The 23,692-nt window shown below is 40.0% G+C and overlaps 2 protein-coding genes across 2 annotated transcripts in view; both read right to left on the bottom strand.

Annotated features, from left to right (window-relative positions):
- LOC126377740 (hexokinase HKDC1-like) overlaps positions 1 to 23,692 on the bottom strand; it is a 72,053-nt gene that overhangs the window by 3,400 nt on the left and 44,961 nt on the right. Inside the window, exons 2-6 of the mRNA XM_050025548.1 lie at positions 18,321 to 18,566; positions 4,034 to 4,187; positions 3,032 to 3,143; positions 915 to 1,021; positions 95 to 315 (exon numbers count right to left, since the gene is read on the bottom strand). Coding sequence (XP_049881505.1) covers positions 95 to 315; positions 915 to 1,021; positions 3,032 to 3,143; positions 4,034 to 4,187; positions 18,321 to 18,497 — 771 coding nt within the window. The 5' untranslated portion in view covers positions 18,498 to 18,566. The remainder of the gene's footprint in view (positions 1 to 94; positions 316 to 914; positions 1,022 to 3,031; positions 3,144 to 4,033; positions 4,188 to 18,320; positions 18,567 to 23,692) is intronic.
- Positions 6,931 to 23,692, bottom strand: part of LOC126377733 (zinc finger protein 570-like) — an 82,654-nt gene continuing 65,892 nt past the window's right edge. Inside the window, exon 11 of the transcript XR_007567975.1 lies at positions 6,931 to 6,959. The gene's annotated coding sequence lies outside the window, so the exon portion shown is untranslated. The remainder of the gene's footprint in view (positions 6,960 to 23,692) is intronic.

The following is a 23,692-nucleotide window of genomic DNA, read 5'->3' as shown; positions in this document are numbered from 1 at the left end:
GATATAAGGTTGCATCTATCTATCTCTTCTTATGCAAGCCCCACATACTACTTGTTAACCTTGGATTTCGGACATCTGGTGGACAGACACTCACCCCACAAGCGGGATCCTGCTGCGCGCCAGCGACCAACGTGCCAGTGGTATCATTCAGCAGCACCCTGACGATGACCTTCAGGCCGCGCTCGTCCAGGCAGCGTTGCAGCAACGCTGACACGTCCACGCCGCCCATGCCGCCGCACTTGAAGCTCTTAGTCCAGGTGACCAGCTCCCCGGACAGGATGGAGTGCTGCTTCATTGGGAACGAGAATGTGAAGCCTGGGGGACGAGAATTGTTTTGATATAATTTTATAGTTCTTGTTATAGCATGTAGCTATAATTTTCTAAGGTCGTGAGTTATTCAACCAGTGGTTAATTGGTCCCGGGTTCGATCATTCGGAGGACATATTACTAGTTTGGTTAGGACATTACAGGTTGATCACCTGATTGTCCGAAAGTAATATGATCCGGAAGGCACGTTAAGCCTTTGTTCCGACTATTACTTACTGATGGACGTAGTCGTTACATGAGCATTGTCAGGGGCCTTTGGTATCCTGACACCAGGGTTAATGAGGTTGGTCATCCACCTCACAACACAACGATAGAATCAACATTGTTATAGACATTGACCACTTGGCTAAACCTTCAGGATGATTTATGACGATCCTTCTCATCATCAATCGTTTCATACACACACGCCGGTTCAGAGTAGACCGTGGACTGATGAATGTCGAGGAAGCAAGAGAAGTGTGTCAGGAACGAAGCAAATATATTCCGTGGAAAACGCTTACTCCGGTGGGAAATAGACGTGAGTTTATGTATGTATTCTTCATCATCTAGTATGTTGATGGCACATGAAGGGTGTCCGTCCCTCTTACCGAGTGACAGCTCCTCGTTCTCCATGCCATCGCTGCGCACGAAGTCGAGCACGCAGTCAGCCAGGAAGTTGAACAGGTCCTCGCCGGGGCCCAGCCGCAGCGCGTCGCTGGAACGTACACGGAATGTTGTAAGTATTTATTGTGAACCCGTGGTAGCCCTGGTCGGAGGAATTAGACTTTATGAAGAGTTCATGTTTGGGTCATTGATATCACGTGGTTTCCAGGATTTAGGTGGATGAAACGTTCGTTATGCAAAAAATGACGATTCACAGTGTAACTATACTAGCTACTGTATAAAGATAATTTTGAATTTGAATTCTTGCCCGGTAAATGGCAACAGGCTCGCCCCCTGCTACATGGGACTTACTTAGCTGGCGAGGAGTGGTATATACCTAATATATAGGTACCCCTCTGCCCACCCCGACGACCTCCGTGGTCCAGTGGTTGGGTTCACGATCCGGAGGTCCCGGGTTCGATTCCCCGTGGGGACATATCACAAAAATTACTTTGTGGTCCCTAGTTTGGTTAGGACATTACTGGCTGATCACCAGATTGTCCGAAAGTAAAATGATCCGTGCTTCGGAAGGCACGTTAAGCCGTTGGTCCCGGTTACTACTTACTGATGTAAGTAAGTAGTCGTTACATGAGCTATGTCAGAGGCCTTTGGCGACTCAATAGTAACCCTGACACCAGGGTTGATGAGGTACTCCACCTCACAACCCACACGATAGAAGAAGAAGAAGCTGCCCACCCCTTCAGGGAGACAGGCGTGATGCCAGGTTATGTAAAAAATATACTTTCATTTGACTGACTGTAAATATTTAAATATATCCCACAAAATCCCACTTCAAAACGTGTTCTCCTCCAAAACCCGCGTTTTCCACCCGCCTCCCTTTTGATGTCAACCGTTTATTCCACCGTTTCTAATGACTCAGAAAATAAAAAATTACTTATCGTATCTATTGCCACAAAATGTAATAATATCACAGCTATTGCGTAAATAATATCCCATATAACACACCTAACGTGTGGTTATTAGGATTATGTCCCGTTACGAGTCCATTTTGAATACATAAAAGCCTAAACACCTACTAAATACGCAAAAAAACGTTTCAGCACCTATCATGCGACTATCAGCATAATGTCGCCCGCACATGCCTCATCACGACTCGCGAAGGACGATCTGATAAATCGAAGGCTCGTTTTTTTGCTATTTCTAACATACCTACATTTTACGCCCGTGATGTCTAACGACTGTCTTGTTTTGTGTGCAACACTTGTTTTATCGTTTGGGAAGAGCTACAAATTATAAGCAGACTTACTTATCTAAAGATTTTACCGCACATCAACAAAGAAATCCTACTCCAATTCGTCACAGTATTGAAATTGGGTTTTCAGTTCGTCTCGGCCGGCGGGGACGTTTTGAGCTAGCATTTCTAATTACGCGATAGAATAAAGAATAATAAGATACAGAACAGACACTCTTAGACTCGAAGCAATTCGTATCTGTTACCTAACCTTTCGCTAAGTCTCACTCTAATATAAAAGGCCGTAAGCTGCCAAGGAGTAAAGAAGTGCTAAATGTTCACATCACTAATGTAAGAGCTCTGTAGTCCAGCCTCTGTGGTCCAGTGGTTGAGCGTTGGGCTCACGATCCGGAGCTCCCGGGTTCGAATCCCGGTGGGGACATATCACAAAAATCACGTTGTGATCCCTAGTTTGGTTAGGACATTACAGACTTATCACCTGATTGTCCGAATGTAAGATGATCAGTGCTTCGGAAGGCACGTTAACCCGTTGGTCCCGGTTACTACTTACTGATGTAAGTGAGTAATCGTTACATGAGCCATGTCAAGGGTCTTTAATAATCCTGACACCAGGGTTGCTGAGGTTTTAGTAATCCACCTCACAACCCTCACGATAGAAGAAGAAGAAGATCTAAGAGCTACGCTCTTGTCGGAGCAGCATTCTCCATGCTACATTTTTAGGGAAAAAGAGGGCAGTGGTTTCCCTCGTGCCTTCCGCCCCGCAGTACTTTGTCTGACGCAAGTGGGATGGCGCCCAGAGCTGGGTGGGGTTGGGTGGCTAAATGTTACCAAACCAAAAACGCCACTTACTTGATGTGGTACTGCCTGACATCCTCCCGCACCAGCTGCCCACCCCGCAACTCCAACACGAGCACGCGGAAGTTGGTGCCGCCCAGGTCTAAAGCCAGGAATAGACCTTCCTCTGAAACATAATGAAATGACGAGTTTAGAACAAATTTCCCCGGTACCGGACTTGCACCAATGAGTTATTAATTTACCATAAGTGCAGTTTTCACTAACACAGTTGGCTCGACCGTTATAGACGGCGCGGCGCGGGCGATACGGTTCGGTGACAGAAAGCTCTGTGAGGTGTGGGTACTTAGTTCATCTTGTGAGGAATGTACACTCAAAGAGCAAAAGTTCAGTCCTGAGCCCAGCGAATTATTTGTAAACAGTGGTGAAATTATAAACCATTAGTTGTCATAATTATAAAATTTATGTTTTTGCAGGTGTTTTTGGTCTATTACAGAAACGACGTGTAACCAGGAGGTCTTAAGTGCAACCAATTAATTTATTACTTTGCAGGAAACTGATTGGACTTTTTCAGCTTATCGTACCACTGATTAGCTCCATTGAGAATATAGTCATGAACTATAACAATACGTCACAAATACAAACATAAAAACTAGTCATTAACCCGCCCCTCACTGTTCCCGGAGCAAATGTGCCCACAACACTAGCCGCATTACCGCGCTGAATGGCAATGGCCAGCCTTTGGACCAGGAACGAGCCGGAGCGAGAGTCACCTGTTGTCATGAACTTATGTTTACACCTATTTGAATGATGGTTCATGTACACCGGACCCAAAAAGTTAAACTGCCATCTAAAGTTCGGAATCATTTTACTTTTCGGACATTCAAAAGATTCACACAAAAGTGTTTATTGATACGTCCCAACCGGGAAACGAACCTAGAATCTCTGGATCGAGAGCGGGAGCAAAAGCCGGTCATGTCATGGGGACAAGAAAAATCAATCAATGGTTTTAGCTAAAGAGAAGAAACGCGCCCACAGCCGCAGCGGGGCAGACAGTACCTGTGCCGTCGGGTAGCTCCGGGACGTATGTGTTAGCCATCTGGAGACTGGACGGCTGGTCCTGCAGCCCCGCCTCCAGCTCGCGCTCGAACACCGCGCCCACGCGCCGCAGGGTGTTGCCACACATCACCAGGCATGACAGGACGCGCTCGATCTGACGACAATACAGGGGTGAGGTTATATTTATAATCCAATACAACACGCTTTATAACGTATAAACTCAACATTAAAAAATTAAGCAAAATTAAAAATTTTGAAAAAAACCCACGACGGTAAAAAATTCATCGAAAAAGAATAAAATAACTCAAAACCCCCGACTTAACCCAATTATTATGTAACGAAATATTATATATTAGACTTAAAAATACTTTCTAAAAAAGAGTTGATATCTCGAGACATCGGTAATAGATATACTTAAGTACCTAAACAATGAATATGGATATTCCTCGGTTATGTATTATGGTAAATCAGCACACGTCAAACGGTTTTCATACCAGGGAGGTACCTTTTTGATTCGCCCGGGTTATTCATTCATTTACTCATTCTTCCTAAAATTAAGAGCTGTCAATCATCCGTTCCTTTCCCTTTCGGCGGATAAGAAAATGACAGGTATAACTTAAAGTAAAATTAGGAGGTGTCTGCAGGAATCGGGGCCATTATCTACATAAATAAATATCACAATTTATGATGGGCGTGTGAATAAGTGATCGAATGGATAATGTGTGTGTGTTTTGGACGTAGTAAGTACTATTATTTGTTCTGTGATTTTGGGTTTGTTCAAATTAAACAGTTGACATTTTAAATCATCATCATCACCAGCTCATTAACGTCCCCACTGCTGGGGCACGGGCCTTCCCTATGGATGGATAGGGAGATCGGGCCTTAAACCACCACGCGGGCCCAGTGCGGATTGATGGTTATTAACGACTGCTAACGCAGCCGGGACCAACGACTTAACGTGCCTTCCGAAGCACATTTTAAATAACACAACATAACATTACATTTTAAATACTCATTCTAAATACGTCAGTTACACACATTGAAGCAATGACGTCAGCTGGGCTAACCTTGAAATGTTAGCTGACACTTTTGAGTATACCTGGTCTTCTTGTACCATGGTACTATTCACATAACACCCACTCAGCCACATGCCTATTGTAATCTAAAACCCCAATAACTTCGCGTTAGTAACACAAAATCAACCTAGATTCATCTTTTCTAATCGATTTACAGTTTACAAGTTGAATTACAAGTTATACCCACGCGATAGATTGCGAGTGCTGGAAAATTTCTGAAAAGTTATCGAGTATTGATGGATTGTGTCGTGAGGCCATCAATCTAACAAACTTGTAATTAAAGTAGTAATTACTTTACACTCGCCCCGCTGGTATGTTCTAGTTAGTTCTAGAGTTGCACAGTCTACTATTACCATTGAATAAGGAATAATACTACGTATAGAACGGCAACTCTCCACTCCGCACCAGCGGCTGAGCTAGGTTTACCTCACCCCCTCGGTGTTATTTTAGTCTTCAATCGTATGGCGTCAGACGTCACACACAGATGCGCGTGTACGATAACGTCAATGTGTAGTGTCTGTGTAAAAGGAGGTTTTTTGTATGAAGTACCTCGAACCTTCGAACCTCGTGGAAGAACGAAGTCAAGAGCAAACCCATTTTAATTAAAAAAAATAAATGAAATGTCCGGGGTGTGCTATTACTAATAACCGCTGTAGTCCGGTGGGCCGCTGATCGTTTTCTACTCCACATCTCTCTCTTATCACACTGTTTCTGACTCTTTCACTCAACTTATCCATAGAAATTAAAAATATTAAAAAAAACAAAAATTTTCATGAATTTTCTGATAGGAAATTCCGCCTATTCTCAGTCTTACCGAGTAGTCTTACCAGTTGAACTTAATCATTAACCTCAGTATCCGTTACGATATCACTAACACTCTGTACGGTTCAAGAGCATTATTAATATGTATACACTTTGGTACCATGTCACATTAACTTTTTTGGCAAATTCAACTGTAAGTCTCACTAAATGTCAAATATGTTAGTGCGACAGACTCCTAAAATGGGTACATTATATTGCTCATGACTGTACACGATCGCTCCAACTGGAAACCTCCAGGGTACACAAACGGCCCAGCACCGCTGTAGGTTTCGTCGGTGGTGTTTGTATGATTTCGGTATGACGTCATACGCCGCCACCACCACGCGGCGCCGCCCCGCCGACATACAACCCTGACTGACATCCACATAATGAAGTATGAAGATGTATACGTAGATCGCATCTTTCTCGACCCTTCTTTTTAAACCCCCGACGCAGAAACGACGGGGTGTTACAAGTTTGACGTGTCTGTGTAAATGTGTATGTGTCTGTCTGTGGCGTCGTAGCTCCCAAACGCACGATCCGATTTTAATGCGGTTTTTTTGTGTTTGAAAGGTATATCAGTCGAGAGTGTTCTTAGCTATGTTTGGTGGAAATCGGTTCAGGTCTTCAAGGTCGTCAGATCGTTTGTTAGGTGTGATAGGAATGTTACACGCTCAGTTTGCTTGCAAACATATGTGGGATCTGACATTTAAAACACTAATGTCTTCTGGAACCACTGAGCTGGGCTGCTGTTAGCGTACTTTTTTACTGGTCGGGGTTTTTAAAATTTTTAATTTATAGTTATTTTCTAACATAACATAAGTCACTCTCAACAAAATCTTCATGCATGCTCGACGGTTTATAGTACCCATATGTTTACCATCACGGCTATATTTCCAATTAGGGTAGTCAGAGGTACATCCATCGCAAGAAGTAAGTACCCACACCTCACCGAGCTTTCTGTTAGACCAACGTGATAGAATGAGCCGTATCACCGTCTGTAATGGTCGAATCTGTAGGTTTTTTACAGAAGCGACTGCCTGTCTGACCTTCCAACCCGCGAAGGGAAAACCAGCCCAATACAGGTTAGGTCACATACCTCCGAAACGCATTTCTCGGGAATGTAGGTTTCCTCACGATGTTTCCTTCACTACTGAACACGTGAAAATCATATAAAAAACCAATGCTTTCGATCAAGAGTGGCTTCGAACCTGCGACCTCTCAGTGAGAGTGAAGCGAACTTCCAACTGAGCTACCACGGCCTCAAAAATCACGTGGTATCACATCAAATATCCCAACTACAAACTTATAACTAGGTATTATATTTATTTAGTTAAATAGGTATAGTTAGCCAAAACACACTTTATCGTAATCATTTTGTTTTGAAGTTCGCTTTTTCCTCATAAGTTAGGTATGATTACATGAACACAAGATGATGTTTTTTGCTATTTTTTTTTTCATTATTTTGTAAGTACGTAGTTCTGGGATTTACATACATAGGTTCACGACTATTTCCCATAGGGGTAGGCAGATATCGACGATCGTGACACCTCCTTCCAATGTCATCAAATTGTTCATATGCCGGTTACCTTCTTCATAGTGGTCATCGATATCGGCCTCTGTGGTCCAGTGGTTGAGCGTTGGACTCACAATCCGGAGGCCCCAGGTTCGAAACCCGGTGGGGACATGTCACAAAAATCACTTTGTAATCCCTAGTTTGGTTAGGACATTACAGACTGATCACCTGATTGTCCGAAAGTAATATGATATGTGCTTCGGAAGGCACGTTAAGCCGTTAGTCCCGGTTACTATTTACTGATGTAAGTGAGTAATCGTCACATGAGCCATGTCAGGTGGCGGCTCAATCATAACCCTGACAGCAGGGTTGATGAGGTTGGTATTCCACCTCACAACCCACAGGATAAAGATCGATAGTATAGATCATTGTCAAGATCAACTATGCATAGTCCGGAAGCGCTATGGCCTTTTGGCGGTAAATGGATCTTCCCGTAACAAATAGTACCTACTCTTTTCGTTATTTAGATCTGGTGTAAGCGTCACCTTTCAAACCGTTTTGGAGCAGCGTGTTAGAATGTGTTCCGCACCCCTGCTAAAGTAGCTTTGACCCTAATTTTACTTAGTACTCACTCAATCAATCAATCAAATCAATTTATTTCCGAGAACACAAAGAATACAAAAAAGGTGGTAAAATAATTCAAATAACAATGTTGTGATGTGTTTGGCCTGCATGCAGGCGTACAAATATACATAAAAAAATAAAGAAATGGTACATTGAAAAGAAAATTATTGAAAATATACTTATTATTAAAAAAAAAACAAAATTTAATTCTTTTTATGTTCAAAATATTCCTTCAAATTATGGTAACATTTGACCATAAGCCATTTCGTTAGGTTATTTTTTTTTTGAACTTGTTTCCAGTCAGTAATTTCAATTCATTTAGCAGATTATTATACTATAATTCAATGCACATATTGAATAATGATTATTCACTAAAATAATACTACTTATATTTTTTTTATTTATTTTTTTATTTAAGAGCTTTTAACAAAGTATGTTATGTCAGCCCCATCGATCAAGCCTGTCTAGAACTGACAAAAAAATCATATTTAGTTCATGTCCCCACCCACATCAGCCTAAGATGTTAAGCTGTTGCGAATGATAGCATAATAGTTATTATTCAATAAAATATATTGACTTGAAAACGTTTAAATAAATATATATATTGTTTTTTATCTTCTTTCCCTAGTCTCTGTCTACCCCAAAGGGAAGTAGGCGTAATCTTATGCAATTAGGTATGTATTATATTGGGAGGCTTGTCTCTACAGAGTGTTGGGGATAATAGATTCAGATCATGAAAAAGAAAATTCATGAAATTATTTTCAGTTTCATACTTTTGCGACGGAAAATCCCACTTGATATCAACTTAGAATCATGGTCTAAATTATCCCTCTCTGTATTCGTTACGATGTCACTAACACCCTGTACTAGGCTGTTTAATCTTAGGTGAGTATGTATGTTTTATCATTATTATTTTAGAGATTATTATATACTTGACTGTGTGGCTGGCTGAAGCCAATCTGCTGGTCTTGACCAGTAGATATTGACCAACGACTAATATCTTAGTTCACGACCTGCGCCTGCGCTATATCATTTGATAACAAACAGACACGTGACATGTGCACGATCCAACTAATTATTCACCCGCCTTTGACTGTGAAATTTTAAAAAACTAACCTAAAAACAGCATTAGCTGATGACTACATTCCCAATTGAGATAAAAATTGCATCCATCGCAAGATGAACTAAGTATCCACACCTTACCGATCTTTCTGTTCGACCAAAGTGGTAGCTGATGTACCGTATCTCCAGTATTAACATTAACCACGACAGCTCTACTGCTTGTCAAAGTCCACAGCTACTTTACCGGCAATGTATACTTTATGAGACACGCTGCAATTGTATCATTTTCGTAAGATACTGCATACAAAAGTATTCAAATTCAAAATTCAAATTCAAAGTGCTTTATTTGTAAGAATATAGGTACAAATGGTATATTTTTTGATAAATATCCGATCCATACTAAGGTTTTTAGCTTTCCTGTGATGAGGAGGGATTTGCTTGCATGATAGTCGATATTTAATTTATTTTTTTGCCCTGTAGGTTATAATGCACAAGACGACCTTTTAACACACTATCGCGGAGCTCCGTGCTTTGTAAAATTTGCGGACGAGTGATGTGCATAGTTGAGGTACAAACTATTTGCTTAAGTACTTATATAGCGCGAGGTTTGCGCTCATTAAAAAAAAAAAAAAAAATTGGCCCTTCCGTCGGCAAATTGTACCACTATATTCTTAGTATTTATTGGTCATAATTTCTTAATGAGCTTATAATATGTCTGGCAATTAAATATTTACTTCATTCACTAATTGATTCATTAATATTTCCAAAACGTATTAATAAATAATATATACCTACCTAGTCACATTACTGATTTCAAATATAATTCGCATGTAATTAATAGTTTTTTAATTAAATACTTTAATTGGAAATGCAATCTATAACTGTGGTTAATTTATTTATTTTACCTTATCGCTTAAAGCAATTCAAATTCAAATTCAAAAATATCTTTATTCAGTAGGTAACATAGTTACACTTTGAATCGTCAATTTTTACATAACGAACGTCTCATCCGCCTACAACTACTGCAGCTTCTCACAACCTGCATAGCCGGGGAAAAGAAGCTGCAAGAAAAACCTCGGCACAGGGCCCTAGACGTTCTTTAAAAAAATAAAAATAAACATAAAATATTGATATACAATTGAGTAATTTAGCTGCCTAATATCAGTTCTCAGACAGTTAATCACATGCATTCATATCTTCTAAATAATCACTAACTTTATAATAACCTTTTTTGTAAAGTTTTTGTTTAACTACTGTCTTAAAGCAGTTGAAAGGCAAATTCTGAATGTCAATGGGAATCTTATTGTAAAAACGTATACATTGCCCCTTAAAAGATTTAGTAATCTTATGTAATCGACAATCTCTTCTAGGTGACCACGAGGATCTAATAATGCACACAGATAATAAACTAAAGTGTCATCAAGTTTAACTCTAGACTCCTGTCATTCGCAGTAACATAGCAAACTAGCAATTAGCATGCGCAATTAGCGGGGGTTACATCTGTGAAGATAACAATGATAAGATAACATGCGCACGCGGCGATTCACGGACCAGTTGGAGTGACATCAGATAACCTGTGACTTGCACTTGCAGAAAATATTTTCATATCAAAATTCACGCCTATTTACCAATGGGGTAGGCAGAGGCCTGAGACACCATTCTTGTTTCTTCCCCTGTCATTAGAATCTTCATACATGCTCGACGTTTTATAATACTCTTATGTTTACGATCACGGCTATATTTCCAATTGGGGTAGTCAGAGGTACAACTATCGCATGAACTAAGTGCCTACCGAGCTTTCTGTTAGACCAACGTGATAGGTGAGCCGTATCGCCGTCTGTAATGGTCGAGCCGACTGTGTTAGTGAAAACTGCACTTAAGATAAATTAATAACTCATTGGTGCAAGTCCGGAGACAATGAGAGACATTAAAGGCTAAGTTTCCCAAAAAAAAATAGATGGTGTTTTATAGATTTAACATTTTCTTTCTCAATTATTTATTTTCTCATTTCTCGGGTGCATACATACTTAAACAGCCTATATACGTCCCACTGCTGCGCACAGGCCTCCCCTCAATCAACCGGAGGGGGTATTATTTTCTCGGGTGCATAATTATTCAAAATTAGAATGTAATGGCAGAAGCATATATCAAAATAATTGTTGCTTGATATTTGGATCAGATATTATATATAATTATGTTGCTACCTACATTGCTATTGCATATATTGCTTCTGTATATTTTGCCTATTATTGCCAATATTGCTATTTGCCATTTGTTGTTATAATGAGAAAATTGCAATGTTGCTTTTTAGATGACTTGCGTCAATATGGCCTATGAACACACCCAGATAACCTGTGACTTGCACTTGCAGGGATTATTTTCATTATCAAATTCAACAATATAGTTATCATTCGATATGATGAGGAACTTTCACGGCTACGCTCGTCAAAAACAATACCTATAGATGGCGCTGTAAAGTTTTTTTTATTTTTTAACCTTCTAATTTCACGGATAACCGAGATATGCATATTTTATCTTTGTGTTTGGGTATAGATGATGACCCTTTTTATTACACCAAGGTACAATTATAACTTCCACCCATTATTAACATAACATAAACAGCCTAACGTCCCACTGCTGGGCACAGGCCTCCCCTCAATCAACCACCACGCTGCTCCAATGCGGGTTGGTGGAGGTGTTTTTAGCCGGGACCAACGGCTTAACGTGCCCTCCGAGCACGGAATCATCTTACTTTTTCGGACAATCAGGTGATTCAAGCCTGAAAAGTCCTTACCAAACAAAGGACAGTCTCACAAAGTGATTTCGATAATGTCCCCACCGGGAATCGAACCCGGACCTCCAGATCGTGAGCCTTACGCTCTAACCACTAGACCACGGAGGCTGTTACATTATTAATCTGATCAAAATAAAGAGAAGAAGCAATGTAGGTAGCAACATAATCCTATACATAATGTGATCCAAATATCAAGCAGCAATTATTTTTATAGGTACTAGCTATTGCCCGCGGCTTCGCTTACGTTAAATTCGGGACAACACGGTTCCCCCTTTCCTAATGTATAGTGTTTAATATTATATTAATAATATGGGTAAGAATTCCATTTGCTTCGATCCTGACACACTTCTCTTGCTTCTTCCACATTCATCAAACGCTTCATACACGCACGCCGATTCAGAGTAGATCGTATTAAACCTTTTCTAAGGACATCTCCAATTTGGTCAATGTAAGTCTTTCTAGGTCTTCCTCTGCCAGCCCTACCACCAACCTTCGCTTTATATACCGCTTTTGCAATTTTATTTTTTATTTTTCGAAGGAAATGGAATTCTTTGGGCTCTGCTTACCCCGGTGGGAAATAGGCGTGAGTTTATGTATGTATGTATTGTTATGAATCCCTACGTAGTAAGTACAAAAAATAACAAATGTGTTTGTTTTTGCTATTATTTTTTCTACACTATACCAGAATTTCCACTTAAAATATCATCATATTCAGATGCCGACGTCATAGCGATTATTCGCACGCGAACATTATTATTATATATTATTGTTGGCAAGAATACTCAGTACTTATATAAACATATATGGTCAAATAGTAAAATGGTAAATACAGGGTGTTAGGGACAGAGTAAATATGTAAGTAGTCGTTACATGAGCTATGTCAGGGGCCTTTGGCGGCTCACCAGAAAACATAACATAAAAATAATTAAATGTTTAAATTTTTTTTAAATAAGTATAATTTTTAACAATTTTCTTTTCAATTTCTTTATTATTATTTTTTTTTGTATATTTGTACGGCTGCATGCAGGCCGAACACATCACAACATTGTTATTTGAATTATTTTACCGCCTTTTTTGTATTCTATGTCTTCTCGCAAATAAATTGATTTGATTTGACCAGGGTTGATGAGGTTGGCCATTAATCTCATACGTGAAAAGCAGAGAAGACTTCGTATCAAGTGGATGCAAGTTGTCTTTTGATTATTTTTGGTTCTGTCTGTCTACCCCATTGGGTATAACTTTTTTTTTACTTATTGTACATTTGCCGAATATGGCATCTACTACTTCGCCGGAAGTATGATATAACGAGTGTGAGTTTTTGTATGTCATTCACTACATGGTGGAGGCTCTCCCCTTAACATACACAAGATCACGCCTATTTCCCGTTGGGGTAGGCAGAGACCACGGAATTCTACTGACTACGATCCTGACACACCACTATCGTTTCTTCCACTCTCATCAAACTCTTCTGCGTGCGCGCCGGTGTAGAGTACTTTATGTAGTTAGGTTAGGTAGGTTCAGATAAAGTAAGATCTCTCTCTTTATTTAAGAGCTGCGCTCTTGTCGGTGGAGTAATCGCCTCCATTTTCATTACTCTATAGATAGGGCGTGTAGAACGGTGGTTACCCAAATTGCCTGCCGTTCAATACACCGACCAATTTCTCAATCGGTGATGTTCTAGCTAGAGCCCTACCAGAATCCATTTCCTCGGCCTCCAACCAGTACTGATACCGCTACTGCCCGGCATCAGGGGTGCGCTTTTGAAGTAGCGGCGCCTACTCGCTACGTCACAGATCGTCATAGAACCTAAATAGCATTTTATAGGTAGGTAGGTAGGTTATTTTAAAGTAAGATTGTATGAGTGTAAATATTTATAGTAATCTTTGTACTATGCCTGAAGTAGCAATAACACAAAACAATTCTCAGCTGCTCTAATACCTTGTAAAGATTTTACAACAATTTAATATTATAACAATGTGATAGCGTCTTCTTATTGTCAGTACAGGTTGTAAAGATAACTGGCGGTGACTGTGAGCCGTTTATAACTGGCTGTAACAGTCGCATTGCACCGCATGTGACTGACAACCACAATAATAATTCATTATTTATTACATAACATAACCCCACGGATATACCCTCATTGGGGTCAGAGGTACACCCATCGCAAGATGAACTAAGTACCCCACACCACACCGAGCTTTCTGTTAGACCAACGTTATGTGGCAAGCCGTATAATCGAGCCAACTGTGTTAGTGAAAACTGTCATCATCACCATCATCACCAGCCCATTAACGCCCCCACTACTGGGGCACGGGCCTTCCCTATGGATGGATAGGGAGACCGGGCCTTAAACCACCACGCGGGCCCAGTGCGGATTGATGGTTATTAACGATTGCTAATGCAGTCGGGATCAACGGCTTACGTGCCTTCCGAAGCACGGAGGAACTCGAGATGAAAACTTTTTTTTTTCTGTGGTCACCCATCCTATGACCGGCCTTTGCGAAAGTTGCTTAACTTCAACAATCGCAGACCGAGCGCGTTAACCGCTGCGCCACCGAGCTCCGTGAAAACTGTACTTAAGATAAATTAATAACTTATTTGATTTTCGCTACATCGAATCATAAATGATTATCACGTGGTTAGCAATGAAGGAAAACATCGTAAGGAAACCCGCAATATTAGATAAGTGACTTAACCTGTATTGGGCTGGTTTACCCTTCGGTTCGGAAGGTCAAACAGGCAATTCTTCTTCTATCAAATCTTCAGGTTATGTAAGCGGACGCTGTGACAAATGATGAAAGATGATGAAAGATGGGCGTTGAACTCACCCCGGCCGGACACTTCATACAAACAACCTTGTTGTACACAGACACTACATTTGCATCTGTGTGTGACATGACGTCTGACACCGTACTCTCTCTCTCTATATTTAAGAGCCGCGCTCTTGTCGGTGGAGTAATCGCCATTCCTCTCTTCTTCCCGCCAAAACCTTCACCTCCCGATACGACACGACCTGCACCTTCTCTTTTATTTGTTTCATAAATGTTATCCTAGGTCTACCCCTTCCTCTCTTCCCTTCAATTTTTCCTTCTATAATGTTTGTTATAAATGAATCGTGTCGTATCAGGTGGCCAATCATATTTCCTCTCTGGTTCTCTATAGTCTTCAATATGGTTCTCGTTTCTTCAACTCTTTCCAGCACCTTTTCATTTGACACCATTTCAGTCCAGCTTATACCCTCCATCCTTCGCCAACACCACATCTCAAACGCTTCCAACCTCTCTCTGTCTCTCTGTGTCATAGTCCACTTTTCACTTCCATAGAGTGCATTGACACCGTACTATTCAAGACTAAAGTAATACCTAGGGGTGAGGTAAACCTAGCTCAGCCGCTGGTGGGGAGCGGAGAGTTGCCGTTCTATACGTAATATAATTCCTTATTCTTTGCCTAGAGTCAACCCTTGCAGGTCTTCTCCAGTCGTGCTCATATCCACCAAGCCACATACGACATACAAGTGCTATAGTGCGGTCTCCAACGACACAGTAATTACTCTGATGGTATAAATTACCCCACAATTGTAATGGATTGCGATTTTATTGACCGGCTGCGACAGATTCCGTTATTTATGGACCACAAGTACATTATAGGTTGAGCGATATGCTCACGATCCGGAGGTCCTGCGTTGGGACAAAAATCACTCTGCGATCCCTAGTTTGGTTAGGACATTACAGGCTGATCACCTGATTGTCCAAAAAGTAAGACGATCCGTGCCTCGGAAAGCACGTTAAGCCGTCGGTCCCGGTTACTACTTACTTACTGATGTAAGTACGTAGTCGTTACATGAGTCATGTCATGCCTATGGCGGCTCAATAATAACCCTGTCACCAGGGTTCATGGGGTTGGTAGTCCACCTCACAACCCACACGATAGAAGAACATTATGGAAACTTTAAATACCCCTTCACGTGGGAGGAATACTGAGGGCACCGACTTGAGGTCATATGGTCTACCATCAAAAATAAAATTGAAAGTGTCAATTTATTTATTTATGTAATAATTACAACAATAAGTTACCATACGGGCACATGCCCAAGAGACACAATCTTAGGCGAATCTCACCGAATGACGTAATATGTATTATAAACACCACAATCAAATTGGCGAATATACAGGATACAGGCGTGTAGAAAGGGAAATGGGGAAAAAACGGCAGTATGGAAATATAATATTAGTAATTAAAAACTCGATAGATAAATATGTATGCCCAAATGATAACGATAATTTTGCCTACTGGAAAAGTACTTACTAATAATCAAATCACCCCCGAATTTTATTGCCACAATAAAATAATTAAACTTACCTATCAGTTGCAACATATAGTGTTATCAACAGTTACTTACCTAACATCGCAATATACCTAAGTAATGTTATTCGCAATTACTCTCAGAGCAATGAAGTTAACCTCTTAGATAACAATTGAGTAGGTTATAAAAAAATATTATTGTAAACATCTGTTAAAAAATCTTGTGTTTTCTAGAACTTACGATGTCACAATGACTAATATGTTTCACGCGCAAAAACCCTACTGCGACAGCCCTGCCCGAAGGATGTAAGTCATGACTTACACCGTATGACTTACACTAAACACAGGATGTTTTATAGAAAAACCAGGTCAAGAGTAGTCTAAACCGGCGAGCATGCGTGAAGACATGAGAGTGGAAGGAGCAAAAGTGGTGTGTCAGGATCGTAGTAAGTGGATATCCATGGTCACTGCCTACCCCAACGGGACACAAGCGTGATATTCATCATCGATTTAAGGCGCTCTTGTCGGTGTAGCATTTTCCATTCTTGTCTCATCATCTTTAGTTTAAAAGCCACGCTCTTGTCGGTGTAGCATTTTCCATGCTACTTTTTTAGGGAAAAATAGGGCAGTGGTCTCCCTCTTGCCTTCCGCCCCGCAGTACTCTGTCCTCCGCCTCTGAATAGTACTGACAGTTACCGCTGCCCTCTGTCAGGTTCCAGGTTACAGTCCCTGTGACTTTGCCCCTTCCGTCCTGCATTACCATACCGATGGCTCCCATCTTTGCCTCTCCAACCGTTGAGGTCTTCACCCGTATCCCTGGGCAAGGGTCCTGGGAGGATTCTTGTCTATCAAACGCCAATTCTTTGACTTCCTTATAAGACACGACGTTTGCCTTCTCTTTAATTTGTTCCATGTATGTATGTGTGTTTGTGTATTTGTGTTAAGCGTTATCTTATGTATGTATAATTAAAGTTTCCAAGAAGAAAATGGTGTCCCTGTTTGTATAATACACTTCCGATTGTAACAATCCGGAACTCTACCAGTTAAAGACACATTGGCGCTATTTCTATAAAGTATCAACTATACATACCGGCCCATACTTGGCGAACTCTTAATGAAGTTGACATTCCCTAACTAGAAGCTTAATTAGAAACAATTGCATCTGGTTTATCGTCTCAATGAAATATTAACAAACATAGTCACGCGAGGTCCTCAATTAATAAGTCCTGGAACCTTGTCACAATGAGGGATTTTCCAGGCTTCCAAAAACAAGATGGCGTTGTACAGCTTTAAAGTAATAATTACCTTTTTTTTTCATTACTCGGGTAAGTACATAACTAATCCAAAATACAATGTAATGGCAGAAGCATATATAAAAATAATGTTACTTGATATTTGGATGAATTACATTATGTATAGAATTAAATTCCTACATTGTTTTATTTTATTCAAAATAATAATTCGTGGAAAATGTATTTGAGCCTGAGTGTAATACCAAGGGTCATCATTTATACCCAAAAACAAAGATAAAACTTGCAAAAAATGTCTGTTATCCATGAAATTAGAAGGTTAAACGAAGAAAACTCAGTACAGCGCCATCTATATTGTTTCTGAGGAACGTACCCTGGATAGTCCCTCATGAATTAGTAACTCATTTATTATTTTTTTATTCGATACATACATAAACTCACACCTATTTCCCACCGAGGTAAACAGAGACTGACACACTTCTCTTGCTACCTCCACATTCATCAATCGCTTCATACACGCACGCCGGTTCAGAGTAGATCGTATTGAACCTTTTCTAAGGACATCTCCAATTTGGTCATCGTAAGTCCTTCTCGGTCTTCCTCTGCCAGCCCTACCATCAACTTTCGCTTTATATACCGCTTTTGCAATTCTATTATCCTTCATCCGCTCTACGTGTCCAATCCAACCTAACATTCCCTTCTCAATCTTAGTCACTATATCGTCTTTTTTTCTTTTTTATTCGATATTTATTTATAATAAACCGTGGGTACTCAGTACATCACGACATAGCTGTACCTATTACCTATGACTACCCCTATTGGGGATACAGCGGAGAACTTATGTTATGTTAAAATCACTCACCTTCTGTGCACGGACTTTATCGTCAATCCTCAGCGGTGGCGGCAGGAACTGTGCCTCCCAGCTGCCATCCCCGTTCACCCCGTTCACCCCCACCCCATTCATCCCCACCCCGTTCATCCCATTCATCCCGTTAGGCTCCGCATGCCCGTTTAATCTCGTTTCGACTGCCGTCGACATTTGTGATTCTTCTTCTCTATTTATTAATCTTCTTCACTCCCTCTCTTTGCTTCTCTCGTTGGTTTTATTCTGGAAACAAAGACAATGGTTGTGTCATTTACATGTTTTTAAACAGATATGTCAAATATTTTCAATGTAGGAAAACACAAAATTCTATTTCAGTTCTATCCTAGATTCCTATGATCTACCAGCGCATTGAAACGGGTCATAGGTGGAGAAGAATACCGTAAGAAACTCCTTAACAACAAGGAATACTATTTCGTTGCGTTGAGGTTGATATGTTGCTGAAGTTGGTCCTCACAGCCCACACGACAGAAGAAGAAGTCTAATTTTCTTAATTAGCAATATAAGTCGCGCAGTCAACCACATTTACATTAATTAACTGCGATTGGCTACACAAAGGTTCAACGATTGACAGTGAAGTTATTTGTTTACCAATTATCAAAGTAAATAATTAATAGGTACATAATTATCATAAAAAAGTCATCCAAAATGTATCTCACACCGGCGGCGCTCGAGCAGATGCGGGTAGGGTTGTCACCGGTACTGTATATTGACATAGAATCGCACTCATAGACACTAGGCTCTCACTTTGAGGTCGCAGGTTCGAATCCAGCACAGGCCTAAACCAATGATTGTCGAATTTGTTTTCAAATTCATGTTTGGATCATAAATGGTGAAGGAAAACATCGTGACTCACATTCCCGAGATATGCATTTTCGGAGGTACGTGACCTAACCTTTAATAAAAAAGTGAGACAGGCAGTCGCTTCTGTATAAAACCGGACCTGTCAAATCTTTAGGTTAGGTAAGCGGACCTGTGAAAAACGGGATAATGCTAGAGAGTTGACTATGTACGAGTAAATTGTCCTATGTAGTTTAAAAAAGCAATATACTTAGTACGTAAAAGCACTTTATATTATCACTGATTTGATTTTCTTACTCAGTCACCCGAATGAAGTTAGATACGGATATTGAACACACCCGACCCGAATAAAAATGACGATAACTTATAATGGAAATAATGGTACATTTTATATTCATGCATTTTCGCAAAATATTTAACCATTTAAAGGTGGCAATTGGCTGTATGGGCTTCGTACCTTTGCCTGTCTAGTACAGTCATGAGCAATATAATGTACCCACTTTAGGACTTCGCACTAACATATTTGACATTTAATGAGAGTTACAGTTCAATTTGTCAAAAAAGTTAATGTGGCATGGTACCAAAGTGTATACATATTAATGCTCGTGACCGTACAAGGCAAATACAACCAAAAAATATCCAAAGTGCCAACCCTAGGTACGGGTGACATTTTGACATATCCCACTATCACAGCCGACCCTCAATTACAATGTCGCGCCTAACCAGTGGTAATATTCCACATTATTATATCAAGGTAATTAATTATCGAAACATATCACTATGTAGTAATTAGACCTTCTTTCCCGAGATACAGGGGTCAAAACACGTCACACGGAATTCATTCTGTTATGTAAATTATTTTACCACCATTTTGTATTTTTATGTGGTCGTGCAAATTAATTGATTGGATTTGATCTAAAAAAAGAATAATATTGCAATTTGACACTTGCGCATATACCTAAGAGTAAGTGCGCAATGTCAAATAGCAATATTGCATTTTTAGATGTATTGCTTCAATGTGGCCTGATTTTAACCCCTCAGGGGTCAAAATGCACTACCAAAAAAACTTATTTCTCTCCCTTCCGAAGTTTTTTTAATGAGAGTGGATGAAGCGAAAGTGATATCACGATTATGGCAAGTGTAATTACATGGTCTCTACCTACCCCAAATGGGAAATAAGCGTGATCTGGTAATGTATATTAGACGTAAGTAGTTAATGAAGGTAATTAATTATACTTACATACAGGGTGTTAGCGACACCGTAACGAATACTGAGGGGGATGATTGATCTCAAATGGAATTTTTTGTCGCAAAAGTATGAAAAAAAAAACACAAACATTTCATGAATTTTCCGACAGAAAATTCCACTTGATATCAACTCAGAATCATGGTCTGAATCAACCCTCAACGTTTTCGTTACGATGTCACTAACACCGTGGATATTCAAATAAGGAATGAGCGTGAAATTCTTCTGATTACGAATACCCCGGGGGTATTTAGGAGTCGTATGATAATGGCTGATAACATGATAAAACTTTATATAACAACATACATATACATACCAATGTGTATAGACCTTTATGTCGCGCTGTTCGGTGATAAACACAGGGACGTGATAAACATTTTTATGATTATTAAATATTTGTCACTTGAACTGTATTTGGTGAAGGTTACCTACATACTTAATTAAAATAATTGTTGCATGATATTTGGATCAGATACGTATAGAATTATGTTGCTACCTACATGCTTGCTTGCATGCTTCTCATTTATTTTGATCACTAAAATAATGCGTGGAAGATGTGTTGTGCCTGGGTGTAATAACAAGGGTCATCATTTATACCCAAAAACAAATATAAAAATTGCATAATATATCTGTAAACCACAAAAAGGGTGACCACAAAAAAAAAAGTTTTCATCTCGAGCTCCTCCGTGCTTCGGAAGGCACGTTAAGCCGTTGGTCCCGGCTGCATTAGCAGTCGTTAGTAACTACCAATTCGCACTGGGCCCGCGTGATGGTTTAAGGCCCGATCTCCCTATCCATCCATAGGGAAGGCCCGTGCCCCAGCAGTGGGGACGTTATGGGCTGATGATGATGTCTGTAAACCATGAAAGTAACTCTGTACAGCGCCATCTCTATTCTTTTTTTTTGGAAACGTAACCCGGTAAGACCTTCATTGCAAATAGTTCGCTAAAACTAAGCATGAATTACTCGTTATCTACAAAGCCTGATTTAACATACTTACTGATAGATTATCTAGTTGATGGTAGGGCTGGCAGAGATAGACCGAGAAGGAAGTGTGTCAGGATCGAAACAAATGGAATTCTATAGTCTCTGCTTACCCTGGTGGGAAATAGGCGTATGTTTATGTATGTACGTATGTATAGATTACCTAATCGGTTTTTTTAAATCGCATTATCTGTCAAAACATCACCATTTCCGATGCACCCTGGGCAATTTGCGAATCACCCCGGACAGATAAGCGAATCCTTTCACAATGATAGCGAGTGAAATTCCAAAAGTCGTGAATTGCCATCGACATGAAGAAAATATGCCTATACAGTAATATCGTGATTAGCAATAGTAATGTTTGTAGTTATGCCTCAGGTGGCATTCACTACTTGCCCGAACAAGCGCTAAAGGCCCTCATCCGGTAGACCAAAGCATCTATAAAGGAACAGTAGACAGACACAATAAATATATTTTTTTAACTATTATATCTTTACATCATCAAGCATCAAATAAAATTCAAATCGAAGTAACAATGCATAGTAAAAATAGCATCCACTCACACACATTCATATGCGCGATAAATTGACGAGTCTCGCTAAAATAATCACCGGCACATGTGCAGGCGCAGCCAGACGTCAGCGGCGCGCCTCCCGCCTCACACACACTGCATTTTAAACTCAACACATTATTTTGTAATAATGTAAATAAGTACACTGTTTATTATTAGAAGTTGGTTTACTGAATGAATAAATAAAAAATTAAAAAAACCTGCACATGTATTAATTATGTATGCAATGTGTACATGATGCATATTATAGTAATCTAGCAAGGATTTTATTACATACATACATAAACTCACGCCTATTTCCCACCGGGGTAAGCAGAGACTATATAATTCCATTTGCTTCGATCCTGACACACTTCTCTTGCTTCCTCCACATTCATCAATCGCTTCATACTCGTACACACACGCCGGTTCAGAGTAGATCGAAGGATTTTATTAGAAATCTAGATACCTGCTGATGCGGTTACTTCATCTTCTGTCGTGTGGGTTGCGAGCGGGTTGTGAGGTGGTTTACCAACATCATCAACCCACCTGGGTTATTATTTTATTGATTGTTTTATGAGATGTATTGATTCGGTTGGTTTGGAAACAAATATAATACGCATTAGTGCTAAAACTTATTAAAAATATTGAAGTATCTTTACGTAGAACAACAAATGCCCTTCAACAAGTTTAAATTCATGATAAGTACGTTGAATGAACGATTCTGATTTCTGATTTCATGATGTGACAAAAAATCTACCCAAGAAGCTACTAAAAGTAGTCAAAGCCGACACATTCTCAAAATCGATTCAGCAATTCCACAGAATAATCTGTATGTTTTATATGAATTTTTGTGCATTAACAGGATGGAGATGGGAGCCATCGGTACGGCAATGCAGGACGGAAGAGGCGAGTCACAGCGACTGTAACCTGGAACCTGACAGAGGGCAGCAATAACTATCAGTACTATTCAGAATCGGAGGACGGGAGTCCTAGTACGGCATTGAAATAGACTACTCTGGGCGCCATCCCACTCGCTTCAGACAGAGTACTGCGGAAGGCAAGAGGGAAACCACTGCCCTATTTTTCCCTAAAAAGTAGCATGGAGAATGCTACACCGACAAGAGCGTGGCTCTTAAATTAGTGATGATGACGAACTGAATGTTAAAATAATCACTGCCGGATTAATTTCTGAACTCCATTGGGTTAACGAACTAATTAAATTAAATACAAATCATTATCTAAATAACATGAAAAGAATTATCAAAAAAATATCCCAATATTTATACCACCAACGTCATAACATTATATAAATACCTTAAGACGAAGCGAACGAATACTACGCCATTGCAGAGTTGTTTATTTATTTTTAGTTTTATAGATGACCGACCAACTCAGTTGGCAGAGCGGGCGACTGTCGCGAGAAAGGTCTCGGGTGCGATTCACGGCGGGGTCATTATCATATTAATTCGATTATCTGAATCAATTGATTGTGTAAAGTCGCCAAAACAGTTCTTCTATCGTGTGGGTTGTGAGGTGGATTATCAACCTCATCAACCCTGATGTCAGGCTTATTATTGAGCCGCCAAAGGCCCCTGACATGGCTCATGTTACGACTACTTACTTACATCAGTAAGTAGTAAATGGGACCAACGGCTTAACGTGCATTCCGAAGCACGGATTATTTATTTATTTATTTATTTATTTAGATATCCAACAGCATTAACAATAGTCGTTTTCTTATATAATACATGTACAAAATTTCTTCGC

Source organism: Pectinophora gossypiella, chromosome 24 (genome assembly GCF_024362695.1).
Source record: "Pectinophora gossypiella chromosome 24, ilPecGoss1.1, whole genome shotgun sequence".
Taxonomy (NCBI): Eukaryota; Metazoa; Arthropoda; class Insecta; order Lepidoptera; family Gelechiidae; genus Pectinophora; species Pectinophora gossypiella.
The sequence above is the reverse complement of the archived record's forward strand: the minus strand, read 5'-3'. Positions and strand labels throughout refer to the sequence as shown.